This window comes from Danio rerio, chromosome 16 (assembly GCF_049306965.1).
Source record: "Danio rerio strain Tuebingen ecotype United States chromosome 16, GRCz12tu, whole genome shotgun sequence".
NCBI classification, from domain to species: Eukaryota; Metazoa; Chordata; class Actinopteri; order Cypriniformes; family Danionidae; genus Danio; species Danio rerio.
The window spans coordinates 6,659,156-6,677,842 of NC_133191.1; the positions used below are offsets into that span (position 1 = coordinate 6,659,156).

The window sequence follows — 18,687 nt, forward strand, 5'->3', positions numbered from 1 at the left end:
AAACTGCTTTTATTCTGGCCGAAATAAAACAAATAAGACTTTATCCAGAAGAAAAAATATTATCAGATGTACTGTGAAAATTTCCCTGCTCTGTTAAACATCATTTAAGAAATATTTAAAAAAGAAAAGAAAATTCAAAGGGGGGCTAATACTTCAACAGTATATTTTTCTTTTATTATTGCAACATCTAAATCATCATTACATTTAAATCAAGTCGAACAATTGAGTGTAAACTGTGACAGAGGCATTGACAGCCTATGCAGGTAAACGTCATCGCTATATGTGTTATCTCATCTTGTTTATCCAAGGGTGTGTACCAAAACCTCAGCTCAGGAAAACTAACACAACTGGTAGATAAGAAAGTCAAGCCTCAGGGAGAGGCTGTATCTACAGAAATAAAAGCATTTGGGAGTATAACGCCCATTTCAAGCAGGTCATGAAAAAGTAATCAACTTTACTGCAGCAGTACTCATAGTGAACTGAAGTGACACAAAAGAAAAACTTTACCCTGAGAAAAATTCCTCACCCAGAGAAATCTGTGGACAGGATGCCATAGTCGAATATGAACACTCTGCTCACTTGGCAAGCTGTTAGGTATCCGATTGATGCAACCATAGTATATCTGCAATAAAAAAATTATAATAATTTAATATTATAATTATATAATTTTAAGTGTTTACGTATCTGTTATTTAATATATTGTAAAAAATAAACATGCTAAATATTGATCTCATGAGCACTTCAAAATACAAAGAATAATGATTTATTATTATAACTTTAAGAGTGCCTTTTAATAATATTCATACACTTGTATTGACAGGGGTTGACAGAAACTAAACTGGGTGGATAAAGCATAAACAAACTACTATGTTTTATTTTTAATTCACAAGATGGCGCCAAACAATCAATCAGTTAAAACTTCTTATGTGAAGGTGTTAGTATATAAATTTGTCGTTCCAGGTAATTCTATGAATCAAAGTTACTGGATGAGCCTGTGTTATTTAGCAGTTGTTATCAGAATCAGAATCAAGTATTCCCAAAGGCAGCGTAATAATATCAATTTAATTTAACTAAATTCAATTTAATGACCACTACACAAAGCATTTATTTATCTTAGCTGACATTACTGGGGTCTATTTTAATTATCTAGGCGCAAAGTGCAAAAGCATTAAGGGCGTGTCTGAATCCACTTTTGCTATTTTAAGGACGGAAAAATCCACTTTGCGCGGCAGCACATGGGCTAACAGGGTTGCGCTTATTCTCTTAATTAGTTATGGGTGTGTTTTGAAAATAAACCAATCAGATTCTCATCTCTCATTCCACTTAAGAGTCAGTTGCGCCGCTCCATGGTGCATGGGACTTTGTAAGTTCACTTAACTAGCGAGAAAACAGTTAAGCAGAGCATCTGCAGCGTGAGGATAAAGAATGAGCCTTTCGTTGATAAGGAAACGTGTTGTAGGCCTACGCACAGACATCCATTAGCCTACATAATTAATTTTGTTTATTAAGCGCAAAGATTTGTTTCAAAACTATTTCTAAATTCAGGTCTAATTAAATTGTTATTTCTAATAAATAAATAAATAATAAAAGTGAAGTGTGGTCGAAAAGTTATGTCCTAATACACATGGTATGCCCCATATGGTCTAAAACCTGACAGGTGGACAAATAAGCTTGTTTATATTAAAACAAATATAAATATGCATATAATAAATACTACTACTACTATTTATAACATTGTACAAAAGCAAATGGTCATGATGAAGAAGGCATGAAAGCAGTGGTTTTTATATTTATGTAGAGAAAAATTAAATTTGTAATATTTTAATCCTTTAATTCTTTTTAATTTGTAAAGATATTTGTGTATTGCTGTACATCCTGTGTGTATTAAGCAATATGTAAAGGAGATGCACAACTAACGCGCTCTGCGCTGGACTTTAGACCTCCTCTCAGCTGGTTTATTGTGCGGCCTATTTTAGTTCCTCAAAAGAGCAACGTGCCAGCAATGCGCCTTAACACACCTCTTATCTAGACCGAAACACCCATGAGTCCACAAAGTGGCGCAAATGGATTTGCTATTTAAAGAACGTGGCGGAAAATGGGAAAATTATGGTCTGATAATAGCAACACGTCATAGAAATAGGTATTGGGCCAGGTGGATGATAGGGCCCAGTTTCTTAGCTAATGCCTTAAGGCTGATTTATACTTCAACTGCACTTCAAGTGCGTACGCCGACGCTAATGCGCAGCTTTATAAAAAATTTAACTAGTGCAAGCTCTGTGATTATTCAGTTTGGTAGTGCTGACGAGTGTGGGCGGGGCTGAGAGCCGCGAGCCAAATGGGGTGAGTGTTTTTAAGAGTGGAGTCCCGTGAAGGAGCTCCAGGTGGAATCTTTTGTTTTGTGTTGACCTTATGATTAATTGATTGCTGCAAGTCCGCTGGTTCCTGTCTCCAAATGAGCGAGTTTGAGCTACTTATACACTAAGAAAGCATTCAGAAAAAACAGAACAACCACGAAGAACAACCACGAAGAAACTCGACACAGAGGAACATTTAAACCTACTGCCAGCTAGTGTTTCGGATGTGTTATTGCAGAGCAACACAAACAGCACGCAGAAGTATAAATGCACAACTATGTGCAAGATATGCACCATTGGTCACGGCGATCACTCAATGCACAAGTGTAAATCAGACTTAAATAACACATTGAAATCAAAAGTCGAAGTAGTTTTATTAAATGGAGTTAATAACTAATACAATTCATTTTTTTAAATGACTTCATATGGTTTTGAATTCTCTAGTATTGTTATCTAAATATTACAGCTAGTTCACATTTCATTATGATATTCAACGTTTAATAATTCTTTAAAAACTAAATAATTATTTTTTACATTATTTGTAGGACACTTACTAGATGGACAGATACAGAAAATAAAATTATTAAATATTATTATTTTAATTATTAAGTTACAAATATACCTGTACAACCACTACATATCCATTTTATATCATTCCCCCCACCAATATAAAGATGTGCTTTTTTGTCCATATTCCACAGCCTTAGTAGTATATGTTCCCCAATTAAACAAAGACACTGATTACCTGTGAACATTGCGGACGCTGGCTTTAATCATAATCCCATAACAAGCCAAAACCAGAATGAAGATATGTACAGCATACCTGTGACAACAAGAACATGTGGTTTATGTGGAGAACAACTTAATTAAGGCTAACATCATTTATGACGCCAACATTTAACATACTGACATCAAATTTTATTGTTACTGGCATAATCGAATATCAAGGTTTTAATGGTATAATCTAATACCGAAACATTTTGATAGCATGTTTAAAGATGTTTCTAGAAGTAAAACATAGAACATGTTTTATATTGTTATCTGATTTATATTAAAACACTTAAAAACACAGGGGATAGTAAATGACTGATGAAGTGTAATTTGGAAAACCAATACAGATGCCCGGCATTATATTTTTTTATGCCACAGTCCATCACTTTCTGTTCTTCCCCATAATCAAGTGGGGAATAAGCATTGCTGTTTTATCAGACTAAATACAATTCAGGTTTCTGCTATGATGCTGCCCTGTGCAATCTAATAAAACAACATATTAAAGTGACTTTGCTGTATCCCTGTTTTCTATGAAAGCAAATCGAGGGTTATTCAGTCCTTCCAGGATTTTGTAAATTTTTGTTTTATTTTTCTTTTTCTTTTTTTTTTTTTTGCAACTAAAATGCTTGATTATATGGCCAGTTTTTGAAAAATTTGCCGCATTTCTTTTATTGTGCTGCTGTGAAAATATACGCAAATACACATCTGAATTCTTTATTAATCTTTTGACATTGAGAGTCATTGATTTTTGTTTTTTATATAAAGGAAACACTGAGAGAAACAGAGAGAAGCTAGACATGTACCCATAAAACTGCTGAACCACATTTGAAGATGAAACTAACTTTTTGCCTTGGTGGAAAACAGCTTATTTTGTTTATTCATTCATAAAGGCTTTTAACGCATGTGACCGTGACCGAAATGCGACCTACGGTGGACAGTAGCAGAATCCGAAATGAGAAGCAGATTCAGAGTTCCACATGAGGTTATTAATTAGCAAATAATATATGTATATATATATATATATATATATATATATATATATATATATATATATATATATATATATATATAATGAACGTAAACATTAGGTGAGCAGGTTACATTGTAACCCAGTGTCCTAACAATACGCTAAGTGATGAGAAAATGAAATTACCAAATGAAACTCAACAGAAATGTAAATACAGCCATTCAGAAACACAGAATGCACTCCAGCGAAATGATAAGGTTTATAATCTAATTAACACATATTAAACCTCTTTAACATTATTAAATGTAGATGCTGAATCACTGATATGTGTTGGCTTGCACTGAGTCACAGTTCTAATGTTCAATTTCAGACAGTTTATCTATTTTTAAGATCTCAGGTGAACTATCTGCTGCTGCTTTCAGTAGTATGACAATAAATGTCATGTAAAAATGGTATTCAAACTAACATTATTAGCATTTAACACTGAATAAAGCACATGTGGCGTACCTGAGGTGATCATTGTCAGTTTTCTGTTGTTCAGCTATGAGAAACAGAAGCCATTTCTAAAATATAAATTCGCAGAGTTGATTAAAAAACTTCTTTTTATATGGAAAATATTCCTTCTATCGTGTGCCGTTGCTTTTAGTTAGAGCACGATTTAAATCAGCCTTTAGGCTCGATAGCCAGGAACACTTCTGTTGGTACTCAATCTGACAATCTGCGCGTGCTTGTGTTATGATCCAGGAATGCAATACCTAGTTTAACCACTGGGTGGCAAACTTATTGCACCTTTAAAATCATTGATCGCTGAATCGCAAATTCCTGTAGGGTCTGGTTGTTAGCATGAACACACAGGAAATGGTCACCAAGTAAATTTGCTTTTTCTCTGGATTTTAGCATTCTTCAAATTTGGAATATCGTAAGTCAACAAGATATCTAACTATATTTAAGTGGTTTTTGGATATTTTAATGAAAAATATCATACTTCAGTAATGAGTGTGCAAACAATGTTTTACAGTATTTGAAAATCTCAAGAATTTATCGTGTCATGAGAAGTGTCAATCAGAAAAGCTGTCTCCTGTACCAGCCAAAGCAAAACATGACAGACGAAGCTCCAAGGATGGCAGCGACCGCATGTCGGACCTCAGGAGTGGCACGTTGGGGACTGAGATAGAGGCGAAACCAGAATGCAGCTGCTAATCCAAACAGCTGACAGGCAATGAAATTCACCTGAAGGGGTTAGAAGCAGAGGCCAAAATGGTTTGTGTACAATAAAACATGTTGTTTTTGTTATGTATACAGCATTATTTTTTATATAAACATGGCTTCATTTCAATGACACAGTACAATCCAAAAGTATTCTTAGTCATTATTAATATCATTATAATTTTCTACATTTAGTCGGCTGCAATCTTATGTTAAGCGGCTTTAAATGAAACCTTTTCTATATTTTTTACAACCCCAAAAACATATTTGTGTTCATTTGAAACAAACAAAGGTGTTTTAAATGTGTTTTGACGAGAACTGAAAAGTTCAAAAGTACAAAAATCTGATGACTATTAAGTGATGTAGAATTATGTGAACAGGTTGTAAATGTAACACAAAAACTTCATAAGATAAACAGGAATTAAGGAGGAATAAGAGGACAAGAAATCCTTCAAGTCCCACAGACTTAAATATGTGCAAAATTATTCAGCCGACTGATTTTTATGTAGTTTAATCAAGATTAACCACTTTTAGCAAAAAATTAAAAAAAATTAAAAATAAATAAATAAACATGAAATATTAACATTATTTTTATATATATTCGAACAGAACAAAATTGTAGAAATTGTGTTTAAGTATGACTAAAATCTCATTATCTCATTTATTCAATATCAGTGTTCAGTTAACTGAAGTATTGTATTGAATTATTATCACACTGGAAACTTCTAAAAATTAAATAATCAGAAAATTTCAAGTAGGTAAAACAAAATTACAGTAGGTACATTTCACCATCATCTTTTTGATTTGAATAGGTATTTTATTAGTTCTTAATCTATTTCACCCTAATCCCCTTACCATTTCGACTACTAATATATAACACTGAGGCATTATTAACTTTTGAGACATATTTCCAATTAAAACTCCATCGTTAGGAAAAAATGAGGCAAATGCCAGTGCATATCAAGAATTATATCTAAACCTGAAAGATTCAAATGGATTCAATCAATGTGTACATTCAGAAGCAAGTGTAAATCAGTTATAAGGGGTTACAAATTAACATAAAAATAGACATAACTGGCATACCAAGAGCATCTTATCTTTTCTAGTGAAATTCAGGTTTGACCACATTAACTACAAAACATAAGATTAATCATTAATAAACATGATGCCTTAAGCTACACTTGAAAGCAAATATACTACAAGCATGCTGTTTTCATATTATTCTCTTGAAACATTGTTTAAATAAACGAACAATGGATATTTTAGCTTACATATCTTTTCCTTTTGGGATTGTTGTGTGTGGGATGCTTACTTTGTAAATTGTGCATAGAAAAGTATGTTGAGAAAATAGTAATTTATTTAAATGTCTTATAAAGTCAGTCAAATCATACAGTTCCATTCAATGCCATGCCAAATAACAAATCACTGGATCTCAAGTCACAGTTAAGTCATTTTCTTAATGTGGTCAAGCAAGTCACATAAGCCTTTCAATTTGCAACTGTGTTCATGTGATTCAAGCCCCCACCTCCGTCCAGACAGCATACTATACTTTTGTTATATTACTTTAAAAGAAATTCATATTCCCCTTATAGTAAAATAAGTCATCTCTTTATGTTCTGTACTATACATTTAGTTTGTTTTATATAAATTGTAATTGTTTTGGTTTTACTCAGCTTGCAAATTATGATGAAGATGATTTTGTGTTTAATGCCATGTCAGCAACAAAGACTATTTTCACGGCAAGAACATTCCATAAACAAACATACACTAACTGACAAAAGTCTTGTCGCCTATCCAAGTTTTAGGAATAACAAATAATAAGTTGACTTCTAGTTGATCATTTGGTATCAGAAGTGGCCTGTATGAAAGACAAAGGCCTTTAGATTATGCTTATTTTACCAAAATGAAATATGATGATGCCTTTATTTTTATTATTTAATTAGGACAGTAAGTAATGTACAGTACAGAGTATAAAGTCATGCTGCAGTGGAAAAAGTGTCAATATTGTGTATGACTCCCATGAGCTTGGAGGACGCATCCATACATCTCTGCAATGACTCGTATAACTTATTAATAAAGTCATCTGGAATGGCAAAGAAAGTGTTCTTGCAGGACTCCCAGAGTTCATCAAGATTCTTTGGATTCATCTTCAATGCCTCCTCCTTCATCTTACCCCAGACATGCTCAATAATGTTCATGTCTGGTGACTAGGCTGGCCAATCCTAGAGCACCTTGACCTTATTTGCTTTCAGGAACTTTGATGTGTAATGTAACCCCAAACCATGATTTTTTTCCTTCACCAAACTTGACTGATTTCTGTGAGAATCTTAGGTCTATCCGGGTTCCATTAGGGCTTCTGCTGTATTTGTGATGATTGGGATGCAGCTCAACAGACTATTCATCTGAAAAATCTATCTTCTGCCACTTTTTCCACATGATCAACTAGAAGTCAAGTTATTATTTGTTGCGCTCACAACTAGGATCTGGGACAAGAATTTTGTTAGGTAATGTACAATTAAAAACAAAACACATAAATACATAAATTAAATAAGACTTTTAGTGCTAATACAGGATAAACATTCTGCAATTTTTTTCTGGTGACAAAATTATGACACATTTCTGAGGATGAACATGTTCTGTATTAAGAGTGCTGTGGAGATTTCTTCAAAACAGCTTTATGTAAATAATACATTGCAATATGAAATTCTACAGATCATAATTATAAAACTTAATGAAAATACGCCTAAAATATGAAATTCTAAACAAATTAATAAGAAAGTCCAAGCCGACTGACAAGTAACGTAAATGTTCTGTCAAAAAAAACTTGTGAAACCAGTTTTTCTATCATAGCTGAAGCTGAGTTTGGTATCATATAAGTTGTAGAATATGTTAAAACTCCAACACTGTATATGTAAATAGACATATTAGATAAACTTCGAACTAATGAGTAAATCAAAACTCAAATTTGAGGTGTTTTCTAGATGACTTACCTGATCCAAAGGAACTCCAACCTGATCGCTGACTGGACTTAACCAAGTGCATCCAGTGGTTTTAAAAGCAATGTCTATGTTTTTCTTCTTGTCCATTCTGCATTGTATAAATCACTGTATCACCTCACAAATAGCGACGTCGTGGCTGTAAACATAACGGGTGAAAATGTCGCGTTATGTCAGAACCGCAGCATGATGAAGAGACAAACTAAAAGGATAAAGTTAAGTTGGATGTGTTGAAGTAGACTTCAAGGCGGGGCTGTCAGTTTCCACCCAATTACAAACTGGCAGGGCCTGACGTCACTGCAGCGCATTGCGTTTTATGCGCCAGTCTAGCAGCTTCACACCGGAAGAAGAGGTGGAATACAGAGTTATACATAAAACAGCATACAAGGGAATTTACTACAAAAATAAGTACATTTAACTCAAGCATTTTAATCATGTACATTTTGTTCAGCAGCTGATATGTTTTAAGAGATTTAGGATTACTCTATTGAAGTCAGTGAAACTTAAAAAAATATTTGATCAATGAAAAATAGTAAATGAATAAATGAATAAATAAATAATACAGTTTGGTACAGTCAGCATAAGCCGGAAGAAGAGTTGATGACAGAAAAAGAAATATACAAAAATATTCAGGAATGAATCTGTACAGAACAGGAATACAAGTAAGATAGTACCACATAAAAGAGTTGTACGTACAATAAAAAACAAGAACAAATAACTAATGACAACAAGAGGAATTAGGGTTCAATTAAAAGGAATAAAAAGCATTAAACATCAGGCATCCTGTAAAACCCCAAAAGTTAAGATAACTCAAACCGTTTGAGGACACCGATTGCAACAAACCATTTAAGTTCACAAACTAATCCTAATGAGTACTGTGAACCTAATGCATTTGAGTAAATGAAGCAATTTGAGCACAGTAAAACCCAATAAATGAAGAGAACTCAAACCAACTGAGTACTGTAAAACCCAATAATTTAAGACAACTCAAACCGTTTGAGGAAACCGATTGCTACAAACCATTTGAGTTAAAATAACTAATCTACTTGAGTACTGCAAACTTACTCCATTTAAGTTGAAGTAATGAGGTATTTAATTAACTCATTACCTTCAACGCTTAGTTCAATACTCTTTTTTTATTGAGTAGAATGAACTTTTAGTCAATTCTGAGTTAACTACACTTCATTTGATAAAGTTGACTGTTGGGTTTTACAGTGTGAGGTTTTCATATATTTCTATTAGCTTGCAGATTTTTTGTTAATAGATAAATGTATGGCTTTAAGTAGTGAGTCAATTTCAAATGAGAAGTGAGGGTTAATTAATTTGCAAATTATCTATCTATCTATCTATCTATCTATCTATCTATCTATCTATCTATCTATCTATCTATCTATCTATCTATCTATCTATCTATCTATCTATCTATCTTTCCTTTATTTTTGCGATTAGAATAATAACATATACTATCGTAAAAATAACAATTTGGAGTTTCTGATAAAGTTTTATCCAGTGAATCATTATTTACAAAAAGCTACTAAAGAAATATAAATGTATTTATTAAATATAAGGCCTATTTATTTATTTATGTACTTATTATTTTTGTAATAATTATTAAGAAACTAGATCGATAATTCCACGCTGGAGAAAGCATTCTCATATAGGTCTACCACAAAAATATCATAGTCAAAATAACTTCCCTATAAAGTTGTATCCAGTAAATCATTACTTACAAACATTTGCAAAAGAAACACACACGTTTTGTAATTTTATTAAAAGTTTATTAAAAGTAATTTTTTTAATAATAAGTATCATAAAACTGTGGCTTGATGAATCATTATTTTAAAAGATTTACAAAAAACATATTTACTTATTTATTATTTGTAATAACAGTAATGAAACTGCAGATCAATAAAAATAAATGTAAAAATTCGAGAAAAAAATTGTTGTCATTATTACCACAAAATATAATAGAAGTAATAAATAATTGAAGCTTCCTGTAAAGTTTTATCCAGCAAATCATTAATAACAAAGATTTACAAAATAAACACATAAATGTTTTTTGTAATTTTATTTATTTACTATAGTGATGATTATTTAATGTCTGTATAGTTGAAGTCAGAATTAGTAGCCCCCCTGAATTATCAGCCCCGCTGTTTTTTCCCCCAATTTCTGTTTAACACAGAGATTTTTTTTGAGCACATTTCTGCACACAATAGTTTTAATAACTCATCTATAATAACTGATTTATTTTATTTTTGTCATGATGACAGTAAATAATATTTGACTAGATATTTTTCAAGACACTTCTATACAGCTTAAAGTGACATTTAAAGGCTTAATTATGTTAATTAGGTAGGTTAGGCAAGTTATTGTATAACGATGGTTTGTTCTGTAGACTATTGAAAAAACAATAAAGCTTAAAGGGGCTAATAATTTTGACCTTAAAATGGCTTCTAAAACATTTACTGTTTTTATTCTAGCTGAAATAAAACAAATAAGACTTTCTCCAGAAGACAAAATATTATCAGACATAATGTGAAAATTTCCTTGCTCTCTGAAACACCATTTGTGAAATATTAAAAAAAGAAAAACAAATTGAAAGGGGGGCTAATAATTCTGACTTTACCTGTATATATATTTTTATATTTGCGTCTGTGAGCGTTAATCCCACACTTCCAAAGTGTGTAATTAAGCGAATGCATGACTGACATTTTTATATAGTATCCAACAACAAGTTGCTAAAAAAATTAACAACAAGAAAGAAGATACCATAATGACCCATCTGACTGGACATACCGGTTTAAATCAGTCATTACTCGAATACATAAAACAGGATTGTGTGCTGTGCTGTAATCTAGAAAAGACAAACAATTGAGCATGCAACATTACACTGCAAAGCTAAGGAAAAAGACAGACATAGGGCAATATTTTAACAGACTTAAAATAACTCTATATGGAAGGATTTACTCAAATACTCAAACTGAACAAACTGGATGAACTGGATTACCCCCCTCAATTCTCGTGCAGTTGTTCAAGCTAATGCATATTGTTAGCGGGTTTGTCAACATAAAAAAAGTGTAAACAATAAATTTAATCAAGTAAAACATTTACAAGAACAATACTAGTATTTTAGTATTGTTACCATAAAGTATACTGAAAAATATACTTGAACTTTGCTGAAAGAGATATCAACTGTAACCATTTACATCCATAGTAGGAAAACAAGTACTATGGGGGTCAATGGTTACAGTTTGCCAACATCTTCACTATATCTTCTTTTGAGTTTAACAGAACAAAAACACTAAAACAAGTTTGGAACAAGTCAAAGGTGACTATGATGACATCATCATTGTAAATTTTAGGTGAGCTATCACTTTAAGGTAAAAGTATACTTCTTATTTTTATGAGGGCTGTGAACTGCCTTTACTTGATAACAGTAGTGACACTAGTTAAAAAGGTTTTGGTAACTGTCATGATGGTAATATGAGCCATGTAAATTAAAGGGATAGTTCACCTAAAACTGAAAATTTTGTAATTTACTCAGCCTTCACTTGTCACAAGCCTGTTTTTAAAAGATTATATTTCGAAAAATGTCGGAAACCTATAACCATTGACTTCCATAGTGTTTGTGAAGTCAATGGTAAGTTTTTTACCTTACAAATATGGAAGATCAACAGAAAAAGGAAAATCATAAACGTAAGGAACCACTTGAAGTTGAGTAAATCAGTGTTTCTCGACCACGTTCTTGGGGGACCACCAGCTCTGATGAATTTTCCATGACTGTTTCTCAATATGCAGTCATCAGCATTCTCATGTAACGTCATCATCAACTTAGGGCTGCTCGATTATGGGAAAAAATCATAATCACAATTATTTTGGTCGTAATTGTAATCACGATTATTCAAAACGATAATCAGTTGAAGTCAAAAATATTCGTCCTCCAGTGAATTTATTTTTACATATAATATAAATATTTCCCAAATGATGTTTAACAGAGGGATTTCTTTACAGTATTTCCTATAATATTTTTTCTTCTGGAGAAAGGCTTATTTGTTTTATTTCAGCTAGAATAAAAGCAGGTTTGAATATTTTAAAAACCTATTTTAATAGCTCGATGTTATTAGCCCCTTTAAGCAATACATATGTTTGATTGTCTGCAGAAGAAACTACTGATATACAATGACTTGTCTATTTACCCTTATTAAGCCTTTGAATGTCACTTTAAGCTGAATACTAGTATCTTGAAAACCATCTAGTAAAATATAATGTACTGTCATCATAGCAAAGATAAAAGAAATGAGTTATTATCTATCTAGATCTATATATCTATTATGTTTAAACTATGCTTTAAGCATCTTCACTGTATTTTTGATTTTATTATTGATTAATAATACATTTTTTTTACATTTTTAAAAATACTTAGTAAATTACAGTTTCTGAGAAAAACTACTACTTAGAGTATTTGTAATTACTTTACACTACTGCATAATGGAATGTACATTGAATGAATGATAGAAGAAGATGTGTTAAAAATAATGCAGAGCAGGTACATCCAAACCTGTTCCTCGATGGCTGAAGGGTTTATAACTCTATTTTACCACACCTGGACCAGTTAGTCAAGAAGTAGACTTGTAAGAACGAGTGGAAGTCCTGTAGAAGGCGGTGGCCAAGACAAGAAATTGTGCAACATGTTCCGTTATCGAGGGCCTGATTTTCTAGATTTTTGTGATGTTTGTGCTGCCTTTGCATTATTTGGTTCAGGAGGTCATCAAATATTACTTTACAATTTCTGACCAAATGTGATGGGATTTCCTCAGGTATTTGAAACAATATATAGAATTCAACATTTGAAGTTGATCATATTTATTTCATAATTCTCCCAGAATGGGGTGTCCCTTCAAATGTTGACTACAGTATATTAGAGTAACTGTAAAATAGCATTATATTTGAATGTTGGTTATAATATAAATACAGTAAATCGATAGTAAAATACTTTAGGGTAAGTTAATAGCAGTGTTGGGTAAAGATACCTTTTGAAGTGATATATTACGATCTTAAGTCTCTCTTAGAAACGTAACTAAACGTGTTACTTAATTATTTTTTAAGGAAAGCAATGAAAGTTTGTGTCATGCTATTTTTATTATTATTTTCGAAGATTAAGGTTGGAACTAAACTGTAGGACTGCAGCTCCACTAGGTAGATCCTAGGACAACAGTTCAGTCAGTCAATCAGATTTTTTTTTGTATTCTTACTATTGAACTATGGAAATACATTCAGCAATGTCATCATATTCATTCAATCATTCATTCATTCATTTTCTTGTCGGCTTAGTCCCTTTATTAATCCGGGGTCGCCACAGCGGAATGAACCGCCAACTTATCCAGCACATTTTTACGCAGCGGATGCCCTTCCAGCCGCAACCCATCTCTGGGAAACATCCATACACACTCATTCACTACGGACAATTTAGCCGACCCAATTCACCTGTACCAAGTCTTTGGACTGTGGGGGAAACCGGAGCACCCGTAGGAAACCCACGCGAACGCAGGGAGAACATGCAAACTCCACACAGAAACGCCAACTGAGCCGAGGCTCGAACCAGCGACCCAGCAACCTTCTTGCTGTGAGGCGACAGCACTACCTACCGCGTCACTAATTTAATCAAATATCCTGAATAATTTAATGTAATAACATGAAAAGAATGGATTAAAAATATGCATCTGCTCTGAGGGGCTGTGCTGATGCACAACTACAATTGCAGGTTTCAAATGGATTGACAACTGTCAAAATAGAAGAAGCAGCTACAGATGTGCTGGTTTCACATGTATTGCCGGCAGCTGGCTCTCTGTAACTCTCACATGGTCGCCCACTGAAGCTAAGCAGATTACAAATTGTCCTACCTCCCATTCTAAAAGTAGGTAGCACATTTTGATGACGCAATATACTACCCATTCGATTTTGCTACCAGTGTAAATTTTAATGTGGAGTAGTTTGATATGAAGCTGTAATATTCCCCTTACCTTAACCCCAACTTCAGAACCTTTCAAATACAGTGTTGGTAGCATAATCTGACAAGCGGGATGTCAGGACACTTCACTGCATGAGCAAATATTAAAATCTAAACACAATGCTTATTAACTGTACATATAGTTTGTCAACTTGTTTCTATGAATTTATTGTATTTCATTTTACATTAAGAAAATAAATGTTTAGCTATTTTTAACATCCAGTTTATTTACAAAAAACCTGAATCTACAGAAAATAATCAAATCTCTAGGCAAAGGGAGTGTTTGAGTTTCAATGATAGGGATTGCTTAGAGCTCCCAAATCACTAAGTCTGCCCCAGCTTGTTGTGAAAAAATAAATTAAAATAAGTAAGGATACTGAGGATCCTGTTGAAGCTAATATTTTAGTTGATCCTCATATCATGTGAGATTAACTTTTGATAAATAGTGGTTCATTTAACACGAGCATCTGCTAGTGATCGCAAAAAGAAATTGAATCAAATGTAAATGAAGCTTCAGATGTTTTATTAAGCTATTTTGGCAGTGATAGACATAAGCATGATGATAATCATACACATACTTACCCTTTGCATCACTGCAGATCATTATTGTTTGGGAAAGGAATGAGTCTTCTTCTTGTATTGATATTTGTTCAACACCCGCTGGCACCACCTGTTGGTGAAGATGAATAAAGCTGATAGAGATTATGGTTTAGATTTAGATTTCATATTTGTGTAAGGAAATTTGGCAAGTGAAATAAAATGGACTGAAATTTTTTGTTGAATATTATAGGTGTCATTTAATGAACAGACTGAATATTTTGGAAATAAGGTTTAAAGTTAAATAAAAATGGTTGTTTTTAACAATTAAATTTTTTAAAAATATTTTAATTCAAAGACATTTTTTTTTGCTGTTTGTCAGTATTTTACTTTCACACACATTTTACACACACACACACACACACACACACACACACACACACACACACACACACACACACACACACACACACAGTAAATGGCACCATGACAAAGAAGCAATAGATCAAAATCCTCAACAACACCATCAAGCAGTCTCCGCAGAAACTTGGCCTTGGGCACCAGTGGATATTTCAGCAAGACAATGACCTAAAAAACATAGCAAAAGTGGTGAAGAAATGGTTAGCAGGTAAAAACATTAACATTTTGCAGTGGCCCAGCCAGAGTCCTGACTTAAATACAATTGAGGATCTGTGGAGGGAGCAAAAAAGTCAGGGTGACTGCAAGGAGACCCTACAGCCTTAAAGAGCTGGAGCTCATCGCTAAAGATGAATGGGCAAAATACCAGTGGATATATGAAAAAGCTGGTCAGCAATTATATTAAGCATTTGATTGCTGTAATATCCAATAAAGGCTTTTCTATAGAGGAATTACCAGCCTACGTCACACATGACGTCACACGGGTTCCTGGTTACAAAAAGAGACCGTTTGCAATAGCAAACATGTCGTGTTGTGCAGTAGGATGCCAAATCCGAGTCCAAAAATAGACTTTTACAGTACACCACAATGCTTTTAATGCCAACCGCAGATGTCTTTGGCTAAAAGGAGCTAAATGGAGTGAGGACCTAATTAAAAATGCTCCACTGCACTTCTCATTTCATATCAGGTAAGTTCACGCTAGGCTAAAATCATACACATTACTGTTTTTTGATTGCAGCAATGATTTCAGCAAAACAGTTTAATAAGGTGAATTAAACTGCGGACACTGCATGCTTCGAATGAAACGTAAATATGTATTTCAGTCAGAATGTGGTAGTTTAGCTCTTTTATGATTACACAGGCCTTGTACAGCTCCGTCTTCTTTCCTTGTCTTTGGCTAGGCAGAACCTCAGTTTTTAGCACTACTTAGTGTTGAATCTGGTAATCATGGAACACTATTTCTTGCACATGACCACACAGAACAAAATTGTTGGCATCCAAAGATTTGTAAGCCTTCAACTTCTCTCTTGTAAAATCACTTGAAGTTTCAATAAGATATTTCGGGCTGGATGCTCGGCCATTTCATCTTATCCAATATCCATTGGGAGGGTGCTATCGCAAATGGACATGTCAGACGAACAACGCTCACTTTAACGTTAATTTTGCTAAATAACTTTGTTTATCACTGGGTGAAGAGCTGTTATAGTACGCTGAAAGCATTATTTAAATAATGTATATAATATGTAATCAATATAACTTATTTATAAGACAACAACAAACTCTGTACTGCATCGAATGTCATTCCCTCGCTGTAAATGCTAGGGCTCTCGGTTTGTTTTATGCAACCTCGCTGTGCACGCATCCTGAATGTTTACAAACATGGTAATTTGTCTATTATATTGTCTATTATATATTAAGAGAGATATAATTTTAGATATTCCACTTTTTGTTCAAATGTAAATAAAAGCTGAGAAATATATATATTTTTTTCCACAAGGATACATCGTCTTATTATCGTTTGGAAGAAGTCTGCGCCATTTCTGGTAAAAAACAACAACAACAACAACAAACAAACAAACAAAAAAAACTAGCTGGTCGAATAAAATGTTTACTCAATTTTACTAACATAGCAATAGGCAGACATTTCCGTAATAACTCACGCATCAACATAACAGGCTTCTGACACAATCTCATACCAGTTCATAACTGTTCTACATCCTTGTCTGTAATTTGTGGATTTGTACGTTAAATATGATTTGATCAAGCTCTAGTAAATTACTTAAATATTTTTTATTATAAATTACAATTTTATCATGGTGGTGCAGTGGCCTCACAGCAAGAATGTTGCTGGCTCGAGCCCAGGCTGGGTCAGTGGACATTTCTGTGTGGAGTTTGCATGTTCTCACCGTGTTCGCATGGGTTTCCGGTTTCCCCCACAGTCCAAAGACATGCACATAGGTCGATTAAATAAGCTAAATTGGTCGTAGTGTGTGTGTGTGTGTGTGTGTGTGTGTGTGAGTGTGTGAATGCAAGAGTGCATGAGTGTTTCTCAGTGTTGGGTTGCAGCTGGAAAGGCATCCGCTGCATAAAACATATGCTGGATAAGTTGGTGGTTCATTCTACTTTGGTGACCCCTGATTAATAAAGGGACTGGGACTAAGCCAAAAACAAAATGAAAGAATGAATGAATTTTATTACAAATCGGCCGCTCTTTTGCCACTGAATGGTTTGGTTTTTCTTGATAATGTGCTGGTTTGTTTTATATAAAAGAATAATAAAAAAGAGAAGCCTAGAGGTTACAAAATAATCAGGGCTAATATCCAAAAGACTATGTCCAAATTGAACAGCGGAAAGTCGTATTAATAATTATAATAATGCATAATCACAATGACTAATTGGTAATTAAGAAAGCAAGGCAAGGCAGACGTAACATGCTAATCAAAAAATCTCGTCCTATCACTAATTAAATTAAAATAAAACAATGGGTCATTAAACCCAGGATATCATCATTATGAGTTTGTTGTTTTCCTGTGAAAAAGAACAATTTAATTTAATCCGTAATTCAATTTAGTTGCATTTAAAGGGATAGTTCCCACAAAAATGAAAATTCTGACATCATTTACTCACCCTTACTTGTTTTAAATCCTTTTGAACACAAAATAACCATTGACACATAAGTAACTATTGACTTCAGTAGTATTTGTTTTTTTTTCTAGATCTGCAGAATTGATGGCAACAACAACAGCTTGAGGTATCAAGACATTTGGGCTGCCCATTACATTACAAACCAAAGAAGAGGGCAAATTCTTCAGCAGGGTAGTGGTCAAGGTGCTCCAGGATTGGCCAGCCCAGTCACCAGACATGAATATTATTGAGCATGTCTAGGGTGAGATGAAGGAGGCATTGAAGATGAATTCAAAGAATCTTGATTAACTCTAGGAGTCCTGCAAGAACGCTTTCTTTGCCATTCCAGATGACTTTATAATAAGTTATTTGAGTCATTGTAGTGATGTATGGATGCCGTCGTTTAAGCTCATGAGAGTCATGAACAATATTCATTATTTTTCCATTACAGCATGACCTTATATTCTATACTGTGCATTTCTGCTGTTAAGTAACAAGACTTTTGTCTAATTAAATCAGACCTTACTGTCCTAATTAAATAATAAAATATCAAGGCATGATCATATTTTATTTTGGTAAAATAAGCGTAATCTAGAGGCCTTTGCCTTTAATAAGCCACTTCTGATATCGAATGCTCAACTAGAAGTCAATTTATTATTTCTTGTTCCTAAAACTTGAATAGTTGACAAGACTTTAATCAGGTAGCTTAGATTAAATATTTTTTATAATTTTGGAATCTGTACTCAACTCAACAATTTTTGGCTTTGGTTGTGTGTTCAAAACAATCAAATATTGATTAAAGTAAAT

General features: G+C 33.4%; 1 protein-coding gene across 7 annotated transcripts in view; it reads right to left on the minus strand.

Annotated features, from left to right (window-relative positions):
* mboat1 (membrane bound O-acyltransferase domain containing 1) overlaps positions 1 to 18,687 on the minus strand; it is an 86,757-nt gene that overhangs the window by 21,863 nt on the left and 46,207 nt on the right. The window contains exons 3-8 of one of the 7 annotated variants that reach the window (XM_073925272.1): positions 15,363 to 15,426; positions 14,884 to 14,971; positions 8,289 to 8,433; positions 5,177 to 5,322; positions 3,100 to 3,177; positions 527 to 622 (exon numbers count right to left, since the gene is read on the minus strand). In XM_073925272.1, the coding sequence (XP_073781373.1) occupies positions 527 to 622; positions 3,100 to 3,177; positions 5,177 to 5,322; positions 8,289 to 8,384 (416 nt within the window). In that variant the 5' untranslated portion in view covers positions 8,385 to 8,433; positions 14,884 to 14,971; positions 15,363 to 15,426. 7 annotated transcript variants of the gene reach the window in all.